Source organism: Gracilinanus agilis, chromosome 3 (genome assembly GCF_016433145.1).
Source record: "Gracilinanus agilis isolate LMUSP501 chromosome 3, AgileGrace, whole genome shotgun sequence".
Lineage (NCBI taxonomy): Eukaryota > Metazoa > Chordata > Mammalia > Didelphimorphia > Didelphidae > Gracilinanus > Gracilinanus agilis.
In genome coordinates, this window is record NC_058132.1 from 553,646,936 (window position 1) to 553,667,582 (window position 20,647).

Consider the following 20,647-nt stretch of genomic DNA (forward strand, 5'->3'; position numbering starts at 1 on the left):
ATTCACTAAAGAACTTCTTTAAAAGTAGAATTGGACAAATAGAAAAGGAGGTACAAAAGCTCATTCAAAAAAATCATGTCTTAAAAATTAGAATTGGGCAAGTAAAAGCTAATAATTCCATAAAACATCAAGAAACCATAAAATAAAAGTCAAAAGAATAAAAAAATCTAGAAGAAAATGTGAAATATCTCACTGGAAAAACAAATGACCTAGAAAATAGATCCAAGAGGGATAATATAAGAATTATTGGACTACCTGAAAGCTACAATCAAAAAATAATATCTACACGACATATTTCAATTAACTGTCAAGGAAAATTGCTCTGATATTCTAGAACCAAAGGGAAAAAAAAGAAATTGAAAAAATTAAATCATCATTTCTTAAAATAGATCCCAAAATGAAAACTCCCAAGAATATTTCTGCCAAATTCCAGAGCTCTCAGAGGGTCAAAGAGAAAATACTGCAAACAGCCAAAAAAAGAAACAAATTCAAATATCATGGAGTCACAGTTAGAATAACATAAGATTTAGCAAAAACTACATTGAAGGATCAGAGGGCTCAGAATATGAAATTCCAGAGGACAAAAGAGCTAGGATTATAAGCAACAATCACCTAGCTAGAAAAACTGAGTATAATCCTTTATGGGGGTAAATGAACATTCAATGAAACTGAGGACTTTCGAGCTTTCCTTCCTGATGAAAAAACAAGAGCTGAATAGAAAATATGACTTTTTAAATACAAGACTCAAGAAACACAAAAGAGTAAATAGGAATGAAAAATCATTTAGGATTCAATAAGGTTAATCTGTTTACATTCCTATATCTGAAGGAAGATGATAATTATACTATTAGAGCAGATATAAGTATGTATGATTATACAAATAAATATGCACACATATACTCACAGAGAGGGGATGGATTTGAATTGAATATGATGGAATTATATCTAAAATAATAAAATTGAGGAATGAGTGAATTAGAAAAAAAAGGTAGGGGGAGATAACAAAGGATAAATTATAACACATAAAAGAGGCATGAAAAAGTTTTTAGAATGGAGGTGAAAAAGAGGGAGATGGAGGGAGCACTTGAACCTTACTTACTCTCATTGGAACTGGCTCAGAGAGGGAATAACATACATACTCAGTTGGGTATAGAAATCTACCTTACCCTACAGAGAAGTAGGAAGGGAAAGGGATAGGGAGCTGATATAAGGGTAGGTGTATTAGGGGAGATGGTGGTCAGAAGCAAACCATTTTTAAGGATGGACAGGGTAAAAAAGAGACAGAAGAGGATAAACTGGGAAAATAAGATGGCTGGCAATACAAAGTAAGCATAACTATGAAAAAAATTTATAGCAAATTTCTCTGATTAAGGCCTCATTTCTCAAATATATAGAGTATTGAATCAAATTTCTAAGAATGCAGGTCTTTCTCCAATATGGTCAAAGGATTTGAACAAACAGTTTTCAGATGAAGTAATCAAAGCTCTCTATAGTCATAAGAAAAAATGCTTTAAATCACTACTATTTAGAAAAATGCAAATTAGCTAATATGACAGAAAAGAAGAAATATAGGTGATGTGGGAAAATTGAGACACTAATGCCCTAGTGGTAGAGTTTCTAGAAAGCATTTTGGAACTATGCCCAAGGGCTATAAAAATTTACATACCCAGCAATACATAGACCACTATTAGGTCTGCATCTGAAAGACATAAAGGGGGCGGGGGAGGCCTTGAAGAGAAAAATATTTACAGCAGTTATTTTTATGGTGGCAAAGAATTGAAAATTTAAGGGATGTGCCAGGTAAGGGATGGCTAAACAAGTTATGATACATGAACAGGTGATGGAATACTATTGTGCTATAAGTAATGACTAGTGGGATACTCTCAGAAAAAATCTGAACTCAAATGAACTAAGGCAAAGAGAAATGAGCAGAGCCAGGTGTGAGAATTAAAGCAAGGCATGAAATTCTTGCAAAAGGCATGGAATGTTGGCAGGAGTGGGAAGTGCAAATGACAGTTATGAGAGCAGAGACTTCTGGGAGTTTGGGAACAGTAATACAATGATCCAAGACAATTCCAAATCTTAAGATGAAAAATGTTATACATCTCTAGAGAAAGAACTGAAAAGAGTCTGAATGCAGACCAAAGCATACTTCTTAAAACTTTCTTTTATTTTTCTTGTTCGTTTGTTTCCATTTTGGTCTATTTTCTTTAACAACATGACTAATAAGAAAATGTGTTTTGCATGACAGCATATGTGTAATCTATACCAAATTTCCATTTCAGGAAGAGGGGAGAAGAGGAAAAGAATTTGGAACTCAAACTTTTTTTTAAAATGTGAAAATGTGTTTTCTACATGTTACTAGAAAAAAATAAAAATTAAAATATTTAATAAACAAATAAAATCTGTAAGATTATAGTAATATATATGAATAGATGGGATCATTTTAATATAATGAAAGGTTGCCGGCTTAAACAGTTTTTTTTCTTTACTAATGAAACCAAAAGGCAATACTACTAAACTAAAAATACTAATACTAATTTAGAATGATGTATATCAACCAGGAAATCTTTCGATAGAATTCATTTTCAAAAGTCTACAGCATTTCTAAGTGATGGAAGAAATAAATGCCTACTTATTGTTAAAAAAAAGAAAGGATTATCAATATGACACCAAGAGGAATAAAAAAATTTTATATAATTTAGGGAGAATAACAAATAACACAAATACAGACAGTAGCATAGGGTTATTACCACTGAGTCTAGCATTTATTTCCTAGACAATTTTATTCCTCAAAAAAGGTATTTCTCAGCATCACTTTTGCTTGGCATGTATTCAAAACAAATGTGCAGAAAACTCTCTTTTCTTCATGTACAAAGTAGAAAGGACAATTTGAGATTCATTAATATATCATGTCATTAATTTTGTAGTATTTTATAATAGTATATTATTACTCTCGAAAAATTTTAATAGCCTCCTTCAACAGGGTTAAACTACTCTAGATGACTAACAAGATGCTTCATAATCTACATTAGGTAAATTATAATTTCTCTAAGCCTCAGTTTTCTGATCCCCATAAAGGAAGATCATATTTATGCTAACTACTTTATGGAGTTTTGAGCACCAAATTACAAAATTAATGCAAACTGCTTTGTAGTTACTGAATAAATATCTTTGTTAATCTTTATAGATTCTTATTTCCGATTGCTCCCAAAATAAACTCTGTTTTGGGAAGACCAATCACTTGGTTTTATATGAACGTGCTATGCACAGTACAACTTCAACAGCAAGGGCACAATTTGCTACTAAACTTTATAATTTCCTCAGAGCAGTATATAAGGATAAGTATAGTAGTCTATACATAGTATATGTTTCGTAATTTTTTAAAACATTTTACCCATGTTATTCCCCTTTTCTGCTGTCTTCCCTTCTCCATTTCACAAATCCAAATCCTAGTTCACTTCCAAGACCCAGATTAAGCACCAATGTGTCCCTGGAGTCTCGATAATATCTCTCAATATCAATGGCTTCATTATGTTTTACAATCTTTATTGCTTGCTGTCTATATAAACACAATTTAAAAATACTCTCATATTATTTAATAATGATTTCCTACATTTTAATTGTAGCAAGCACAAAATGACATCTCAAATGGAAATTTATTGTATTTTAACAGACTGGTTAATGATGTGGTGTTTACTTTCAAAGCAGCTATGTATTGACTTTATAGGACAAAGATAAAAATCAGCACCAAATAAGAACTAGTAAAATTAGATTTGACACAGAAATAGAGGAACTCCAATCTAAACTATTTTTTAAAAGATATAGATGCATAAAGATGAAAAATAGATAAAAGAATAGGCATCAATAGACTATCACTAGTTCCTTAAGAAGTGTTGTTGTTCAGTGATTCAGTTATGCTTGACTCTTTGTGACCCTGTGAACCATATCATCCATAGAGTTTTCTTGACAAGAATATTGGACTGTCATTTCCTTTTCCAGTGGATAAAGCAAATAGAGGTTAAGACTTGCCCAGGGACATACATTAGTAACTATCTGAGATTAAATTTGAACTCAGGTCTTCCTGACTCCAGGCTCAGGGCTCTAACCACTAGGCTACCTAGCTGATTCCAAAGTGATATAAATAATTTGCTATAATAGGGAGCATCAAAAAGCCCAGAAACCAACAAACACTTTCTCTGCCAATTGGAGCTTTGTGGTAGCCAAGGGAAACATCAGTTCAGAATATGAACTTATGTATATCTTATGGAATGAGATGTTAGAAGAATATGAACCATATGACCTCAAAAAACAGTAAGAAACAAGAAGGAAAAACAAGCTTACAAAAAGCTTCCCAAGAGCAAATTATCCTAAAGAGAATTTAAGTTTGAAATTGACTGGTGGGACAATGAACAGAGGAAAGGTGGAACAAAACTGTAAATATTTCTAGAACTCTTTTTTCCCCATTAATGACAGTGAAATTACTACATTTTAACTCTTAGTATCAAAGTTTATCTTTTCTAGGGAAGTAGCTGGACTAGATCAAGTACATACAGAGAAGATTTGGACTTCAGAAGACATAATGCTGAGGATGTTAAAGAATCAAATCTTAACATATCTGATAGAAGATTAAATATCAAGGGCTTAGCAGATATCTTAAGGCATTATTAGTCACAGGGATATACTGTATGGACTGGGCTTGTTTAAATCCTGTTTCCGCCATTTATAAATTGTATTATGTCCAAAACACTTGAGTGTCAGTCTCCCTGACTATAAAACAAGGAATACATAAGATGTATTATATAAGCCTAATAGAGTTGTTGTTGTAAGACTTAAATGATATAAGGTATATAAATACCTTTTCAGACTTTAAAGCATGAGAGGAATGTCAGCTCTTGTTTTAACTACCCACTTAACCATCCATTTCCCCAACCCCAAAGAAAATCAATCAGCAAGCTGTCCTTAAGCACCTGATATATGCCACACAATGCCAAACAGTCAGGATAAAAAAAAATAATTCCTTATCTCAAGGAACTTATCATCTAGTCAAAGGACAAAACATATACATATATACAAAATGAATATAGGGCAATTTAGGGGACAGGAGATACTAGAAGTGAGGATGGGGGAAGAGAAAGTCTTCATATAGAAAGTAGTGCTTGAACAGAACCATTTAGGAAACTAGGGGTTCTAAGAGATGGAGGAGATGAGGAAGTTCAAAGGACAGACAGTGCAAAGACACTGGAGACAAAATAGAGTGTCATGTATGAAGAATAGCTTTAAAAAAAAGCCAGTTGGTTGAGCCAACTGTGTTGGAGAGAAGAAATGTACATAATGAGGCTTGAAAGATAGTTTTGAGTTGTTATTATTGAATACTAAGGACAGAAGTTGATACTCGGTCTTGCATATGTATTCTTCCAATGATACTATATGGCTATAATGAATGGAATATAAATCTCTGAAGAAATGAAATTGAAGATCACTTAAAGGGCAATGGAAAGATTCCCAGAGGGCATGTGTAGCCAGCAACGTATTGTAGTGAATAATTGTGTAGGAGAAGCATAAAGGCCATAATTAGGGAAATTTATGATCATTAAAAAGGCTACTCCATCATGTTCAAAGAATGGATAACCAATGGCTAGCCACATTTACCATTACCATTCATGTAACAGCAAAAGATCTAGAAGGGCCCCAGGAGAATGACCTGAGGGCAATTTACATGAGGGCACAGACAAAATTTGGAAAGGATGAAAACTTGTGATCTGAAATGATGGAAAAAGTACCCACATAGATGAATTCATGGATCTATCAAATACGATCTCATGTTAATCATGTCTTCCTAAAGGTTTTCAACATAAGAACATGCCTTATGCAATTTTGTATTTATTAAAGGATTCTGCCTAGGACACAATGAACATATATTGTTTGAATGGTTAATATTTAACATGGCACATGGCATCAGTTTATCAAAGTTTTTTTTAAACAAATTATCCCTACTCACTATAAATTTATAGCACAGTCAACAACACGAATAGGTTGAGTTTCCAAGAGAAATTTTCTAAAGTCAAGAATATATCTGCCCATGCAAAATTATAAATGAGAGGTAGATTCACACGATTATAGTATTAAAAGGGAAGCATCAATAGTTCATCCCATATCTGAACAAGAGTATCTCTTTGAAAAAATCACTATCTAACCAATGGGTTGTCCATTCTCAAGTAACTTACCTCAAGTGAAAAAAAATCATTATTTCCTAAAAAAACCATTCCATTTATTGGCTATATATAGCTTATGTATAGGATAGATAGATAGATAGATAGATAGATAGATAGATAGATAGATAGATAGATAGATAGATAGCACATATAGCAAAATGGCTTAATTAGAAAGTCTTTCTTTGCTACATGTAAATCTGATTTCTCTGCACTTCCATCTTTCCTAGTCTTTCCTTCTGGGGCCAAAATGGACCAAAACTATTCCTCTTTCATAAAATTTCCCTTCATAGTTATCAAAGTCAGACCCCCCCTGACATACTATAAGATCCCATTCTCTTTTCCTTTTTTGAAAATTGAGATATTTGTTCTTTTCTATTCCTATGGAACTTCTCAGTGTCACCATCTTTCAAAGACAGCAATCACATCTTCCAGTTCTTTTAGCAACTGGATAAAATATTGTTCACTGAAACTAGGTGATCTGAACTTACCAAGAGCACCTAGGTAATTGCTTATAAAATCTAAAGAAAAAACAGAGCAAAGTAGGCCTATTATTTCAAACAATTCTGGGTAAATATGCTTCTCTTATCAAATATGAAAATGAAACAAGATTAGGAAAGATTTAATGTTAAATGACTCTAGGATTTCAAAAAGTCCATTAAAAAAAAAAAACCCTTACCTTCCATCTTGGAATCAATACTGTGTATTGGTTCCAAGGCAGAAGAATGATAAGGGCTAGGCAATGGGGATTAAGTAACTTACCGAGGATCACATAGCTAGGAAGATTCTGAGGCCAGATTTGAACCCAGGGCCTCCGTCTCTGGCTCTCAATCCACTTAGATACCTAGCTGCCCCAAGGATTTCAAAAAGTTCTTGACAAAATACTACATTAGGCTGACTCTAACAATATTACATTTATCCCTATTAAACTAAGTTTTATATTGAATTTTTTAAAAAATCAATTTCACAGGTAAAAATTGGAGAAGGCATGCCTCTACTTTGAAAAAAATAAGAATGGTTTTTAGTATAATGCGAGTTCAATATGAGTCAATAGTGTGTTGTGGAAGCCCAGTAATTCTCTTTTATTCACAATAAAGGCCACAGGATGGTCGTAAACAAGTATGTGTTGGTGAGCAACTGGATCTTTATTTTTTACAAAGTACAAATGACACACTTTTAAGTTTAATCTGAATTATTAACATTTCCTCCATCACTTTCTTAAGTTTAGATTAATCAAACGAATACTATATTAAGCCCCAATTTGTAGCATTTGCCAATTTTCAAGATGAAAATGCTCACCCTAAAATTTTAACAACTGGCTAAATTAAAAAACTAGGATATCTCTGGTTACATGGTTTGCATACTGTGTTCTAGTCAGACAAAATCTGTACCACCATATTTAGTTCTAGAATCACATTTCAGGAAAGGCAATAACAAACTAAAGTAAGAGTTCATAACCTTTTTTGTGGCGTGAACTCCTTTGGCAGTCTGCTGAAATCTTCTTATTACCCTCAGAAACTTCTCCTGGACCCCTTCTTAGAATAATGCTTTTAAATGCATAAAATACATAGAATTATAAAGGAAACCAACTATAACAAAATCTAGTTATCAAAATATTACTAAAAACACAAAACACATTCATTTGCCAGAAAAAAAATTATCACAAAGTCTAAACTATGTAGAACTGTACCATACCTCTGGTGAGTGCAGGAATATTTCATCAAATAGACTCCTAGATTCCCTAAACTGTCCGTGCTAAGCATGTAAAACAATAAAACAGAAAAATATAAGATGAAAACTAAAAATTGTGAAAATTACTCATAATACATAAGCTAAACATTGTCAACATTTTGAGGTTTTTTTGGCATCACCAGAGACAAAAATTTAAATATCTGAATTTTCAAATTCAAAACTATCAAAAATTACTCCAATTTAACAACCCAAAATTTTATGAATAATTATTGTTGTTCAATTGTTCAGTCATGTCCAGTTCTTTGTGAACCTGTGGACCATAGCATACAAACGCTGTCCATGGAATTTTCCTAGCAAAAAAACTGAAACAGTATGCTATTTCCTTCACCAGTGGATTAAGCAAACAGAGGTTAAGTGACTTGCCCAAGGTCACAGAATTAGTATCACATCTGAACTCCAAGCCCAGCACTATCTATATCAACTGTGCCACCTCTCTGCCTCTTAATAAAGGCATTCTATAAAACAGTGAATGTTTCAGGTATAATACATACTTAAGAGATCAGTAGATTTTTTCAATTAATTAATTTATTTATTTGGAATATTTTTTTCAGTTACATGATTCATGTTTTTTCCCTCCCCTCTTCCTTCCTCCCTCCCTCCCTGAGTTAACAAGCAATTCCTCAGTAGACATTTTTTAAAAACACATGGTTTATTCTTGGAAAATATGTCAATTTCCATACAATAAAACTGGATGATTTGGAAGCTTTCAAATGATCGATGACCTCTAATATTTATTGTATATTGTATAATAATAATGTATATTATTCCCAGCAATAAGAAACCATCTTCTTTAGATCATGCTGGCATGGCAGGATATATAAATGTGAGAGAGAGCAAGCAAGACTTCCAGGAAGAGCACATGTGTGTTTCTGTCTAATTGCTTTCCAAACTTGGAATTAACTGCTTATCCATTATTTTGCAATAGCCATAATGCTTCTCTCTCCAAACAATTAGTTCAGATGACTTAAACTAGATTATTCTTGTTTGCAGCAAGGTCTATGAACTCAACTTCTATTCCTTAACACATATTTTCCTCTTTCACAAGAGTTAAAGAATCACATCCTTACAGCTAGTTTTGTGAGAAGCAAGACGTAAACCCTGACCTCTGACTCAGTGGCCAAACCCTCTTTCAACTTCACTTATTTACATTTTTGGCAGATATAATGATTGCTTATTTTTATAATCCTGAGGGGATCTTTTAGAAATCAAAGATTTTTCAACTGTATATACAGGTATACCTCACACAACATAGCCATGACAGAAGTTTTACAATATCATTGTTAATACACAATAAATTGTGCCATAAATCTACACAATACCACTGTAATATTACATAGCATAAAAGACAAATTGTTCCTAGTCTTTTTCATCCAGAGCCCTTTCACAAGTACATCTTGACCCTAGGTTATTAATTTATAAAATTGTTCTTACAGTAATTAACTGCTTCCTACAATGTTGTTTCATCTAATAGCATATGTTAATGAAACCTATACATACATAATACATACATATATACTTTTTCATTGCTACTATATATGCAACATATATACACCAATACCATTTTGAAATTGATGTTACACTGGATAAACAAATAAAAAATAATCTATTTAGCTTTTTTTTTCCTAAAGAAATAAGCATAAAGGTCATATCACAATGATATTTAAATTCTGACTTCTGGAAATAACATTGAATTAATAACCTATATGTACTATGCTACTTCTCAAATATATTTTAATGAAAATAATAACTAGTATTTAAATAGCACTTTAAGGTTTGCTTTATATGTGATAAATCATTTCATCCTGACAATGACCTGGGGAAGTAGGTGCTATGATGTTATTCTCATTTTTCAGATGAGGAAATTGATGCTGGGAGAGGTTGTGACTTTCTCAGGGTCACAAAGTAAAAAAGTGTCTAAAACAAGGGTTCAATACACTTCCTTAATTCAGAGGTTAAGTTTTAGATCTCTGAACTAATCATATGAAAATTGCATGGACCCACTAAGTATGACATAATAAATTAAGCTAAATATAAAATAAATCTACAACAAATGTCAGATTTAGAGACATCATTTTGTGACAAAATTGCATCATATAATAATCTATTCTGATTTTTCATCTTTCTTCCTTCTCTAAGTATCTCAGTAATACATTTATTTAAAATAAAACTAAAATAAAATATTAACAAAATAGAAATAACTTAAAGGCTTTGTCCTATACTCACAGCTACATAATACACCTGCATTTCACTTAAACTGATCTATATATTTGGTCTATTCAAATGACACGTTTTTTCATCACAATGACTGTGTTCAACAGGGCAAAATACAAAACTTTCATACTTCAAAGAACAAAGCTTGGTTTTCAGCAGTATTAGATAAAAGACTTGGATTAAATGACTCAAACATTTAGTAAGCATCCTTCTGTAAAAGTGATTGTGCTAAGAGTTACAGATATAAAGAAAAAAAATGACAGTTCTTGATCTCAAAGAGTTCCAACTCAAGAATACATTCCCCACATAAATTTGAGATTAATCCACAGCAGTTTTCATATATCTACTACTACCTTACAACTGTAGAGGGTTTGGGGATTCTTTTTGCTTTTTTAATGTGATCAACACAATCTGGAAACTATTGAAAAAAGTGAAGAAAAATATAAAAATGACAAATTAGAAATACTTATAACATTAGTCTATTAAAACTAAACATGGCATTAGGGTCATTTTTAGTGATAGAAAGTATCTCCATGTAATCAATAGATTATCTGAATACTACATAAAAAATATAGACCTATATCCCAAAAATTCAAGAGTAGGCCCACAAGACATCTTTTCATCATAATTGAATTAGAAAATTCTTCCCCAAATAGTACTTTCAAGAATACCAAGTCATATTCTACAGAGACAGGACCTCTCTCATTTGAGGTAAAAAAAGACTCAGAAATTATTTATTTTATCTTAAAATTATGAATAATATTCAATCTTACTATTTCCTTCCTCACAACTACTTTGTCCCTCTGGCAAAAATTAAAATGCATATTTTATCATCAATAGTTTTTTCTCATTCTAGGGGGGAATAGTAATTGAAAAATAAAAGGAAGACAAACCTAGAAAACATGCATTATTTCTACTAAGAATTATGGAATCACAGACTTTTAGAGTTGTTAAGAGATCCTAGTGACCATACAGTTTCACTTCAAATTCCCTACTTAGCTTGGATTTGTTAAAATCTAATTGTGTGTGCATGCATACAGAAGAAAGATCTCTTCCAAGAGCCAGCACTCAAACACCCACATGACTTATCTTCAAGTTCTCTTTTTATCAGCTCCTTTCTTTCTGCTTATAAACATGCACATGTCTCCTCTTTCCTCAAAAAATCCTCACTTGATCCTTCCCCATTTCTATTCTGTTTTTGGTGATTAATGTCTTTGACAAGTATTGAAAAATAATATAGATACCTCCACTCTCTCTCACTCTCTTCTTAATTCCCTATAAACCTCTCTTGAACTCATCATTCTAACCCAAATTGCTCACTTCAAAATTACCAATGTTCTAATTTCCAAACTCATACCCTTTTTTCAATCTTCATTCTCTTGACTTCTTTATTACTTTTGACACTACTGATCACCCTCTGTTCTTTGATATGTTCTTCTCTAGGTTTTCAAACTAATACCCTCTCCTGATTCTCCTTCAAACTTTCTGACCATTTCTGCTCAATCTCCTTTGCTGGATTTTAATTCAAGTCAAGTGCACTACCCTGGAATGTTCCACAGGACTCTCTCCTGGGCCCCTTTTCTTCTCCTTCTATACTTCATCAGTTCTCATTGATTTAATTATCATCTCTATGCTGGTGATTCTCAGGTTTAGCTCTCTGCAAACCATCAGCCTCACATCTTCAATCACCTCTCAAATATCTGAAGTCATAATCTGCTATGAAGGTTTGTCAATTTCACCTCAGCAACCACTTTCTAACAGGTTTCCTTCTCTCCTCCCTACTGCCAACATCCTGATACAGGTCCTAATCTCACCATGCCTTGACTTTTTTAATAGACTAGTTGGTCTGTCTGACACAAGTCTCTCCACTCCTGTCTACACTTCATTCAACCACTAAAATGTTTCCCCTAAAGTGTATGTCTGACCACATCGCTCCCATATTTAATAATCCATTGACTCCCTATCACCTCTAGGATTAAATACAAAATTCTCTGACACTTAAAACCTTTCATACCCTACCCCTAACCCAACCCTCCACCACATTCTCTTCAATTCTGTGACCCTAGGCTTCCTGGCCATTCCGTAAACAAGATACTCCAACTCAGCTCCAGGAATTTTCTCTGGCTGTCTCCCATGTCCAGAATACTCTTCTTCCTCAACTCTACCTTCTAGCTTCTTTCTCTCAAATCCTAACTAATATCTTCCCTTTTATGGAAGCATTCCCAGTGCCCCTTAATCCTATACTTCTCCCCTGTTAATTATTTCCTATTTATCCTTTATATAGTTTATTTGTACATACTTATTCATTTGAAAGGAACTGTCTTTGGCTTCTCTTTGTATCCTGAGTACTTAGCACAGGAATGGTACTTAATAAGTGCTTACTGACTCTCATATATACATAATATGATCATTAAATCCTTCATTCCTAAGGGAGAAGTCCTTTGTCCAAATTCCCAAGGCACCATGTTTATCAAAAGTCAAGCACCCCCAACTGCTTGAACGCATGGGTCGGGGTGGACATGATTGAGGGTGTGGACTCGAAACTACCACACCAATGCAACTACCAACAATTTGGAAATAGATCTTGATCAAGGACACATGACAAAACTAGTGGAAATGCACATCGGCCATGGGTGGGGGGAGTGCGGGGGGTGAAGGGGAAAGGAGGAGCATGAATCATGTAACCATGTTAAAAATGAATATTAATAAATGCTAAAAAAAAAAAGTCAAGCACCCCAAATATAGTCATACCTGTGTTGGGCAATCATTACTCTAGGCCTTCCAAGAAGCAAGGCAACTGATGAGACATCACTAATATATGTCAGAAATAGGTATTTTCCACTCTATGGGGAATAATTAAATGTCTTCATTGTGCTTCTGTCATCATATTCCAAGCTTCCCTTTCTTTTTGAGGGCCCTACTATGCATCTAGTCATTCAGGTTAACCCAATGAACACTTATTAGTAATCCAAGTTCATCATCTCTGAGTCAATACTTCAGCTTTTCTCTCTTCTGCAGCTGCCACATTAAATCAGTCCTCCAGTCTTACCTCCATAACATCTCCATATCCAGTGCTGTCTTTCCTTTCACTGCTGCAACTACTCCAGTTCAGGGTGAGTTCCTAAGATCTCATTGCTTCCTGTCTCTCCCTCTCCCATAGTGTTGCTAAAATCATCTTAGTCTCTCTCCTCTCCAGTCATCCTCCACATACTTCCCAATATAATCATCCTAAGGCAGAGGTCCTACCATTTTACTACCCTGCTCAAAAAGACTTTGTAGTACCCTTTAGTCTGCAGCATAAAATACAAACTCTTCAGCCTGGCACTTTGGATCTTCCTATCCCAGTCTTCCCAATCTTGATTAACTTAGCTTTCCAGATTTATTTTAGCTTATTTCACTTCATACAGTAAACATTCTAGCCAAATTGTATTATTGGATATTCCTGAATTTTATCTTTCATCTCCTACCTCTATGCATTTGTACAAGCTGTGCAGTTCCATCCTGTCCCCACTCGAAATACTTGGAATTCTCTACCTCCACTTCTCAAAATCCTTCTCTTCATGACTCTGCTACTATCTCCTCCAGTAAGCTTTCCCTGATCACTCTATTTGTTAATGCTTTCTTTCTCGCTTACAAATTTCCTGTTTTATTTGTCTATGCCCATGGTGTATCCCAATGAGAGCAAGAAATATTTTGTTTTTGCCTTCCTAATTCTAGATCTATTAGATCCCAAAATTAAGGAGAAAGAAAAAAAAGCTATCCTTTTTCCTCAAAAAATGTACATCATAAGTACAGAGAGTTTTATATTTAGGACTGTCTGGTCATCAACTTAGGATGTAAAGAGCAATACATTTAACCTCATATTCCTTTGATACTGATTCGTTGTGTCAAACTTTACCATATCAGGTAATTCCCTAAGTCAGGAATTTAAGAGTGATCTCTGAATCAGTTAGCCTACAGCTATCCAGTTAAACAAGTAACTAAATTATGCTGCTTCTTTTTTCACCTAAACCTATACTTTCTGTTTGTCTTTTTTCCTCTACTCGAGCTCTAGAAACTTGTCCCCTCATGCCTAGAGTATGGTAGCTTCCTCCTTACCAGATGGCTTGCCTTTAGCTTATTCTCCTGCTATTGCAGAAGTTATTTTGTCCATATTTTAACTGTTACACATTATAATTGTTATTTTGCATTTTCCTAAGTCTAAATTCTTAAAAAATCATTTCAAAAATATCTTGGACTTGGGGGCAGCTGGGTAGCTCAGTGGATTGAGAGCCAAGCCTAGAGACGGGAGGTCCTAGGTTCAAATCTGGCCTCAGACACTTCCCAGCTGTGTGACCCTGGGCAAGTCACTTGACCCCCATTGCCTACCCTTACCACTCTTCTGCCTTGGAACCAATACACAGTATTGACTCTAAGACGGAAGGTAAGGGTTAAAAAAAAAAATATATATATATATGTATATATATATATCTTGGACTGTATTATTGCCTTTGTTTTTCCTACAACACAATCCACTTCCATGTTTACTTGAGCACAAATCCCTGAGCCTCCTTCTGACTGCTACATCCTACCTCTTACTAAAAAGCACTCCAGTTAACTAATCATTAAACAGCTCCTGAAATTTCATCTTCTCCAACCACAAAGTTTTAATGAATTTTAAAGCAATTCACCACCCTGACAGATTATTCTCTTCAACTACATATAATATATATCTTACTAGTTCAATATTGATGTATTTCTTAAGGTAAAAGTGTCTAATCTATATAAAGTATCTAATCTATAAACATGCATCCATATCAGTGCTGTCTGTCTAGATGTTGGATTATTACCTAATTCTTCTGATAACACTTGGCAGTGCAACACACATAGACACTTAGATGATTTTTTAATAATGATAGCGTTAGAATATTGTACCCCAGGTTAGATTTTTAAATTACATGGGTCATTTGTGCATCAAGTTTAATATAGACTTAAGCAGGATGAATTGTCCTTGTTTGTTTCCATAATGCCATCCAAACTGAAATGAATTCATCAAACAAGACACCCTTTATAAGAGGTACTATAAATATAAAAATAATATATCATTAGTTTTAAAATATAATATAGGAGGTAAGAAAAGTACACCAAAAAACTGTTATACAAGAAAGAATGTGATAAGCACAAAGGAGGAATCCAGAAAAAGTGCTGGGAACTTTCAAGCAGGAGAAATGATCTCATAAGCTGGATAAAAGAAGATTCCCTGGGGAAAAAAAAAAGTGATTCAAACATTAAAGACAGCTGAAGGATGAAGCAATTCTATTTGAGGCAGGAGATAAAATGGTCAAAGGCAAACAAAAACAGCATTTCTAAAAAGGATGATAATTCTTTTTCTTACTCTCAGAGATGGTTCTGCTGCAGCAGCTGCCATTGCAGCAGCTTTGGCTTTCTCTGCTTCATCGTAAGTAGGAAGAGAGGTAGCTACACTGTAGGGTGGTGGCACAGGATAAAATTCACTGTGAGTTTCAGGTTCTGATGAAAAAAGAAAAAAGATAAACATGATAAAATAAGGTATGTGTTATGAATTTGTTATAGATTGTAAAATTTTGCACATTTTGTACAACTCTATATCAATTATAATTTGTAAAAATTATCTATATAGTTAAGTAGCCAAGAGGGAAAAGGAACTAAAATTATTTAAGACAGAATATTTTTTAATCTCTAAAAGATTATTTCTTCCTTTCCAGGTCTACTTATACTACCATAAAAGAAGCAAAGTGAATGAGGAACTAGAATATGAATTAGACTAGGAAGTAAAAAAACCTCAGCTCTACCATTTATTAACTCCATTATTTTAGGCAACTTGTTTGGTCTAAGCCTAAGGGTCTTTATCTAAAAGATAAGGGGTTAGACTAAATGATCTCAGTACCTCCTACTTTCTAATAATAACCTAGAGCCTATAATTCTAGTTCAGCTCATCGCTGCCTTCTATTCAGTCTGTCTTCAGTATAACCCCTTCCAATTCGATCCTATAAACATACTATTTCATTTTCTAATGTACAACTTTGACCAATGCACTTCTACTGAAAAATCTTTAGTGGCCCACCACCAAATGTTAAATGAAATTTATACTCTTTAGCCTGATATGAATAATCCTTTCATAATCTAATTTCAGTCTATCTTTGCAGCCTTATCTCACAGGACTCTTATTCACATAGTCTATGTTCCAGGCAAACTGGACTATGTACCTGAAAACATAGGCCCTCCTATTTATATACTATAAACTTATGTGTTTTTTCCTAGATATAAGATGACACCCACTGCCTGTCTTACCAGTTAAAATCCTACCTATCATAAATTCTGTCTTTCCTGATCTTTTCATCCAGATGATTCATCCCTTCCTCATGAATTCTTATTGTGCCTTAAAATAGTCTAATTTATATTGGCATATCACTCTAACTAGACTTCCAAGGCCAGATGGTATCCAACATCTAGTCTATTTTATTATCATAATATATACATTAGTACTTCATGTTAAATTATTATTTAATTATTTTTTTAAATTAGGATTTCCAGGAAAAGAACTATTTCAAAAATCAGGGAATTCTATATGCAAAAAAAGTCATATGATAGTTATTCATGTTACTTTTCCAAAGAGGTATTATAATGTTTAAATATTTGTAAAAACTGTAAGTTAGACCTTTTATTTTAGAATCTTGAGCATGAAAAATAAAGGTACCAGAAGTACTTTGCCCTACCCAATTTCTAATTATAAAATGTGTCATTATCTTTATAGCATTTTATATATTAGTATTATGACACAGCAAAAAATAACACTGTCCTGAGAGCTAAGAATCCTGTGTTCTAATTTCAGTTCTGCCAATACCTAGCTGTGAAAACTTAATCAAATTATCTAATACCTCTGGGCTTTTTGTTTCCCTACAGCTGTTTGCTGGTTTACCTAAAGTGACTTAAGCAAAGGTTCAACAAAGACAACAGAGGAGTTGTCTAAGAAAATAGGAAAACCAGGGTAGAATATTTTCATAGCCATCTTTGGAGAAACAAGTAATAAGGAGAAAAGGGTCTCTGGAAATGCCGAAGGCTTCAAAGAGATCAAGAACAAAGAAGAGTAAGAAAGGGCGATTAAATTTGGCAATTAAGAGACCCCTTGTAACTTTGGAAAGAGAAGTTTTAGTTGAATGATATTGTGGGAAGCTAGACTGCAAAAGAAAAGGGAGGAAAGGAAGAGAGGATACCAACTATAGAGAAACCTCTCAAAAAAAATCTCAAATCAAACTTCACAGAACAGAGAAGGGTTATGGAATGACAGTTATCAAGGAGGTTTTCAAGAATGGAGTGCTTTACCCCTTACAGCATCAAGGTCCTGAAATCTAAAGAGTTTCTTAAACATCCACAATCTTAAAGTTGGCAATATTAGAAAAAATGAGTATAAGAGTTACCTCCAAAACTGTAATCTGTTATTCACAACAATAACACTTTGGTCAAAGTGACCTGTCTTGTCCAAAAAAAAAAAAAAAGTTTAAGATCTTTGTCATTTTAGAGTTAGAAAAAATTACAAAATGTAAAATGAATAATTTTGATTATATTAAATTAAAAAGGTTTTGTACAAACAAAAACAATGCAACCAAAATCAGAAGGGAAACAACAAACTGGGAAAAAATCTTTATAACAAAAAATTCTGACAGAGGTATAATTACTCAAATATACAAGGAACTAAATCAACTGTATAAAAAAATCAAGCCATTCCCCAATTGATAATCATGGGCAAGGGACATAAATAGGAAATTTTCAGATAAAGAAATCAAAAGTATCAATAAGCACATGAGAAAGTGTTCTAAATCTCTAATAATTAGAGAAATGCAAATCAAAACAACTCTGAGGTGTCACCTCACACCTAGCAGATTGGTTAAAATGATAGCAGGGGAGAGTAATGAATGTTGGAGGGGATGTGGCAAAATTGGGACATTAATGCACTGCTGATGGAGTTGTGAACGGATCCAACCATTCTGGATGGCAATTTGGAATTATGCCCAAAGAGCGATAAAAGAATGCCTGCCCTTTGATCCAGCCATACCATTGCTGGGTTTGTGCCCCAAAGAGATCATAGATAAACAGACTTGTACAAAAATATTTATAGCTGGGCACTTTGTGGTGGCAAAAAACTGGAAAATGAGGGTATGTCCTTCAATTGGGGAATGGCTGAACAAATTGTGGTATATGTTGGTGATGGAATACTATTGTGCTCAAAGGAATAATAAACTGGAGGAATTCCATGTGAACTGAAAAGACCTTCAGGAATTGATGCAGAGTGAAAGGAGCAGAGCCAGAAGAATGTTGTACACAGAGCAATGACCCAGGACAATTCTGAGGGATTTATGGTAAAGAACCCTACCCACAGAAGAAAAACAACTCCTTGAATATGGGGTTTGAGCTATGGGGGGGGGGGGAGTTTGAAGGGGTGAAGGGAAAAGTAAAAACATGAATCATGTAACCATGGAAAATTTTTCTAAAAATAAAAAAGAAAAGAAATAAAGAAAGAAAAAATTTTTCTATGTTTTGTAAATTTCTTTTTTTTATTAACTATATAACTAAGTTCTGTAAATCATCCATTTGACTGGGATCTAAATGGGAAATCAAATGGGCTTTGATCAATTATAACAACTGATTATAATAAATCAGGTATGCTCAAAAAAAATTGAAAGAGAATGGAGTACTTTGCAAATTTTAGATGACTATACGCCAATTGGGACTAAAAGAGATAATCTTTAAGGACTTTTTCAATTCATACAAAAAGAGCAAGCATATGATATAAAAAAGGAAAATTAGGAACAAGCAAAGGTCCAACAAAGAAAGTTAAAGGATAACTTTTAAGAGTGATTTAATAATGAAAGTAAAGTAATTTCAAGGAAAACTAGATATATTCTACACATAGAAATACTATCAGGGATAATGGTTTAAAACGGTAAATTTTTTTTGACAAATATATAAAATGTTTAGGAAAATTCTAAGAAAAAAGTACAAAAATGGAATAATCGGGAAGTTGTGACTCTTGGGGAAAATAAAGTATAATAGCATGTTCTATGCAACGGATAGCACTTTAGGGTCTAAATATAAGACAGAAAGCTAGAAATCATCTATACTGTTAAATTACATGTGATCACCAGAAATGAAATGCCACAAAGTGGCAGCAGAAAAAACAACTAGACACACAAACAACATATGAAATGATTCCATTTTTTTTTTGAAAAAGAGACAGTCTGAAAAGAAAAGCAGAAGAGTTGCAAATAGTAATAAACTCAAAAAAACATTACTTCAAACTAACTATTGTCCTAAGTAGGTGTTGTTTAGTCAGTTGTCTCTCAGTTTTGTCCAATTCTTTATGACAACATTTGGAGTTTTCTTCGCAAAGATCCTGGATTCATTTGCCATTTCCCTCTTCAACTCATTTTACAAATGAGGAAATTGAGGCAAATTGGGTAAAATGATTTACCCAGGGTCACATAGCTAATATGTGTCTGAGGCCATATTTGAATTTATGAAGATGAATCCCCTAACTCTAGGTATGTGCCACCTAGCTGCCTGTGCTAAGTATACAGAAGAAAATTATGTGGTCAGCAACTACCAATAACATTTTTTTAAAACTGGGATTATATATACAGGTATATATTTCTCCTGTCACATAAAAGCTAAATATCCCTAATCTGAGATGAACATAAAAATTCTTAAATTATCAGGTTTAAATAATTCAAGAAATTACCTGAAGTTGCAGCTGCTTCCACAGTAATGCTACTATAAGGTGGAGGAGAAGTCTCAGGTTCAAGTATTGGTGCAGAAGGAGAAGTCCTTAGTATCTGTGTTGAAGTTGATGGTGGCTCAACCACAGGTGACTCTGAATTATCATCTTCATTATGAAGCTGAAAAAAATGGAATTTATTAAATATAATTTATAAAATGTAAAAAAATGAAAATCAAAACCTAATTTCTGAGAACCTCTGAAACAATGTTGAACTGATGTAATTATAAAAATTAGTAAACTAAAGAATATTTATAAGAGTTAATAAATATTGTGTTTTGCTTTCCATATCTAAAAAGTTAAAGCCAAGTCACATAAATTCATTAGCCATTAAAAAAAGGATTTAATATATTTAAAAAGTTTAACATTTAAAAAAGGATTTAACATAATAAAAACAAAAAAGGAAGCTGATTCCAAGGTAAATATAGAAGATACTCCCCTAGGGGGCAGCTGGGTAGCTCAGTGGATTGAGAGTCAGGCCTAGAGACAGGAGGTCCTAGGTTCAAATCCAGCCTCAGACACTTCCCAGCTGTATGACCCTGGGCAAGTCACTTGACCCCCATTGCCCACCCTTACCACTCTTCTACCAAGGAGCCAATACACAGAAGTTAAGGGTTTAAAAAAAATTAAAAAAAAAAAAAAAAGAAGATACTCCCCATTCCTCCTAAATAGGTTAGAAATT

At 33.5% G+C, this 20,647-nt stretch overlaps 1 protein-coding gene across 1 annotated transcript in view; it reads right to left on the bottom strand.

Annotated features, from left to right (window-relative positions):
• Window positions 1-20,647, bottom strand: part of NDFIP2 (Nedd4 family interacting protein 2) — a 101,139-nt gene that overhangs the window by 26,850 nt on the left and 53,642 nt on the right. The window contains exons 2-3 of the mRNA XM_044670574.1: window positions 19,930-20,086; window positions 15,550-15,683 (exon numbers count right to left, since the gene is read on the bottom strand). Of these exons, the coding sequence (XP_044526509.1) occupies window positions 15,550-15,683; window positions 19,930-20,086 (291 nt within the window). The remainder of the gene's footprint in view (window positions 1-15,549; window positions 15,684-19,929; window positions 20,087-20,647) is intronic.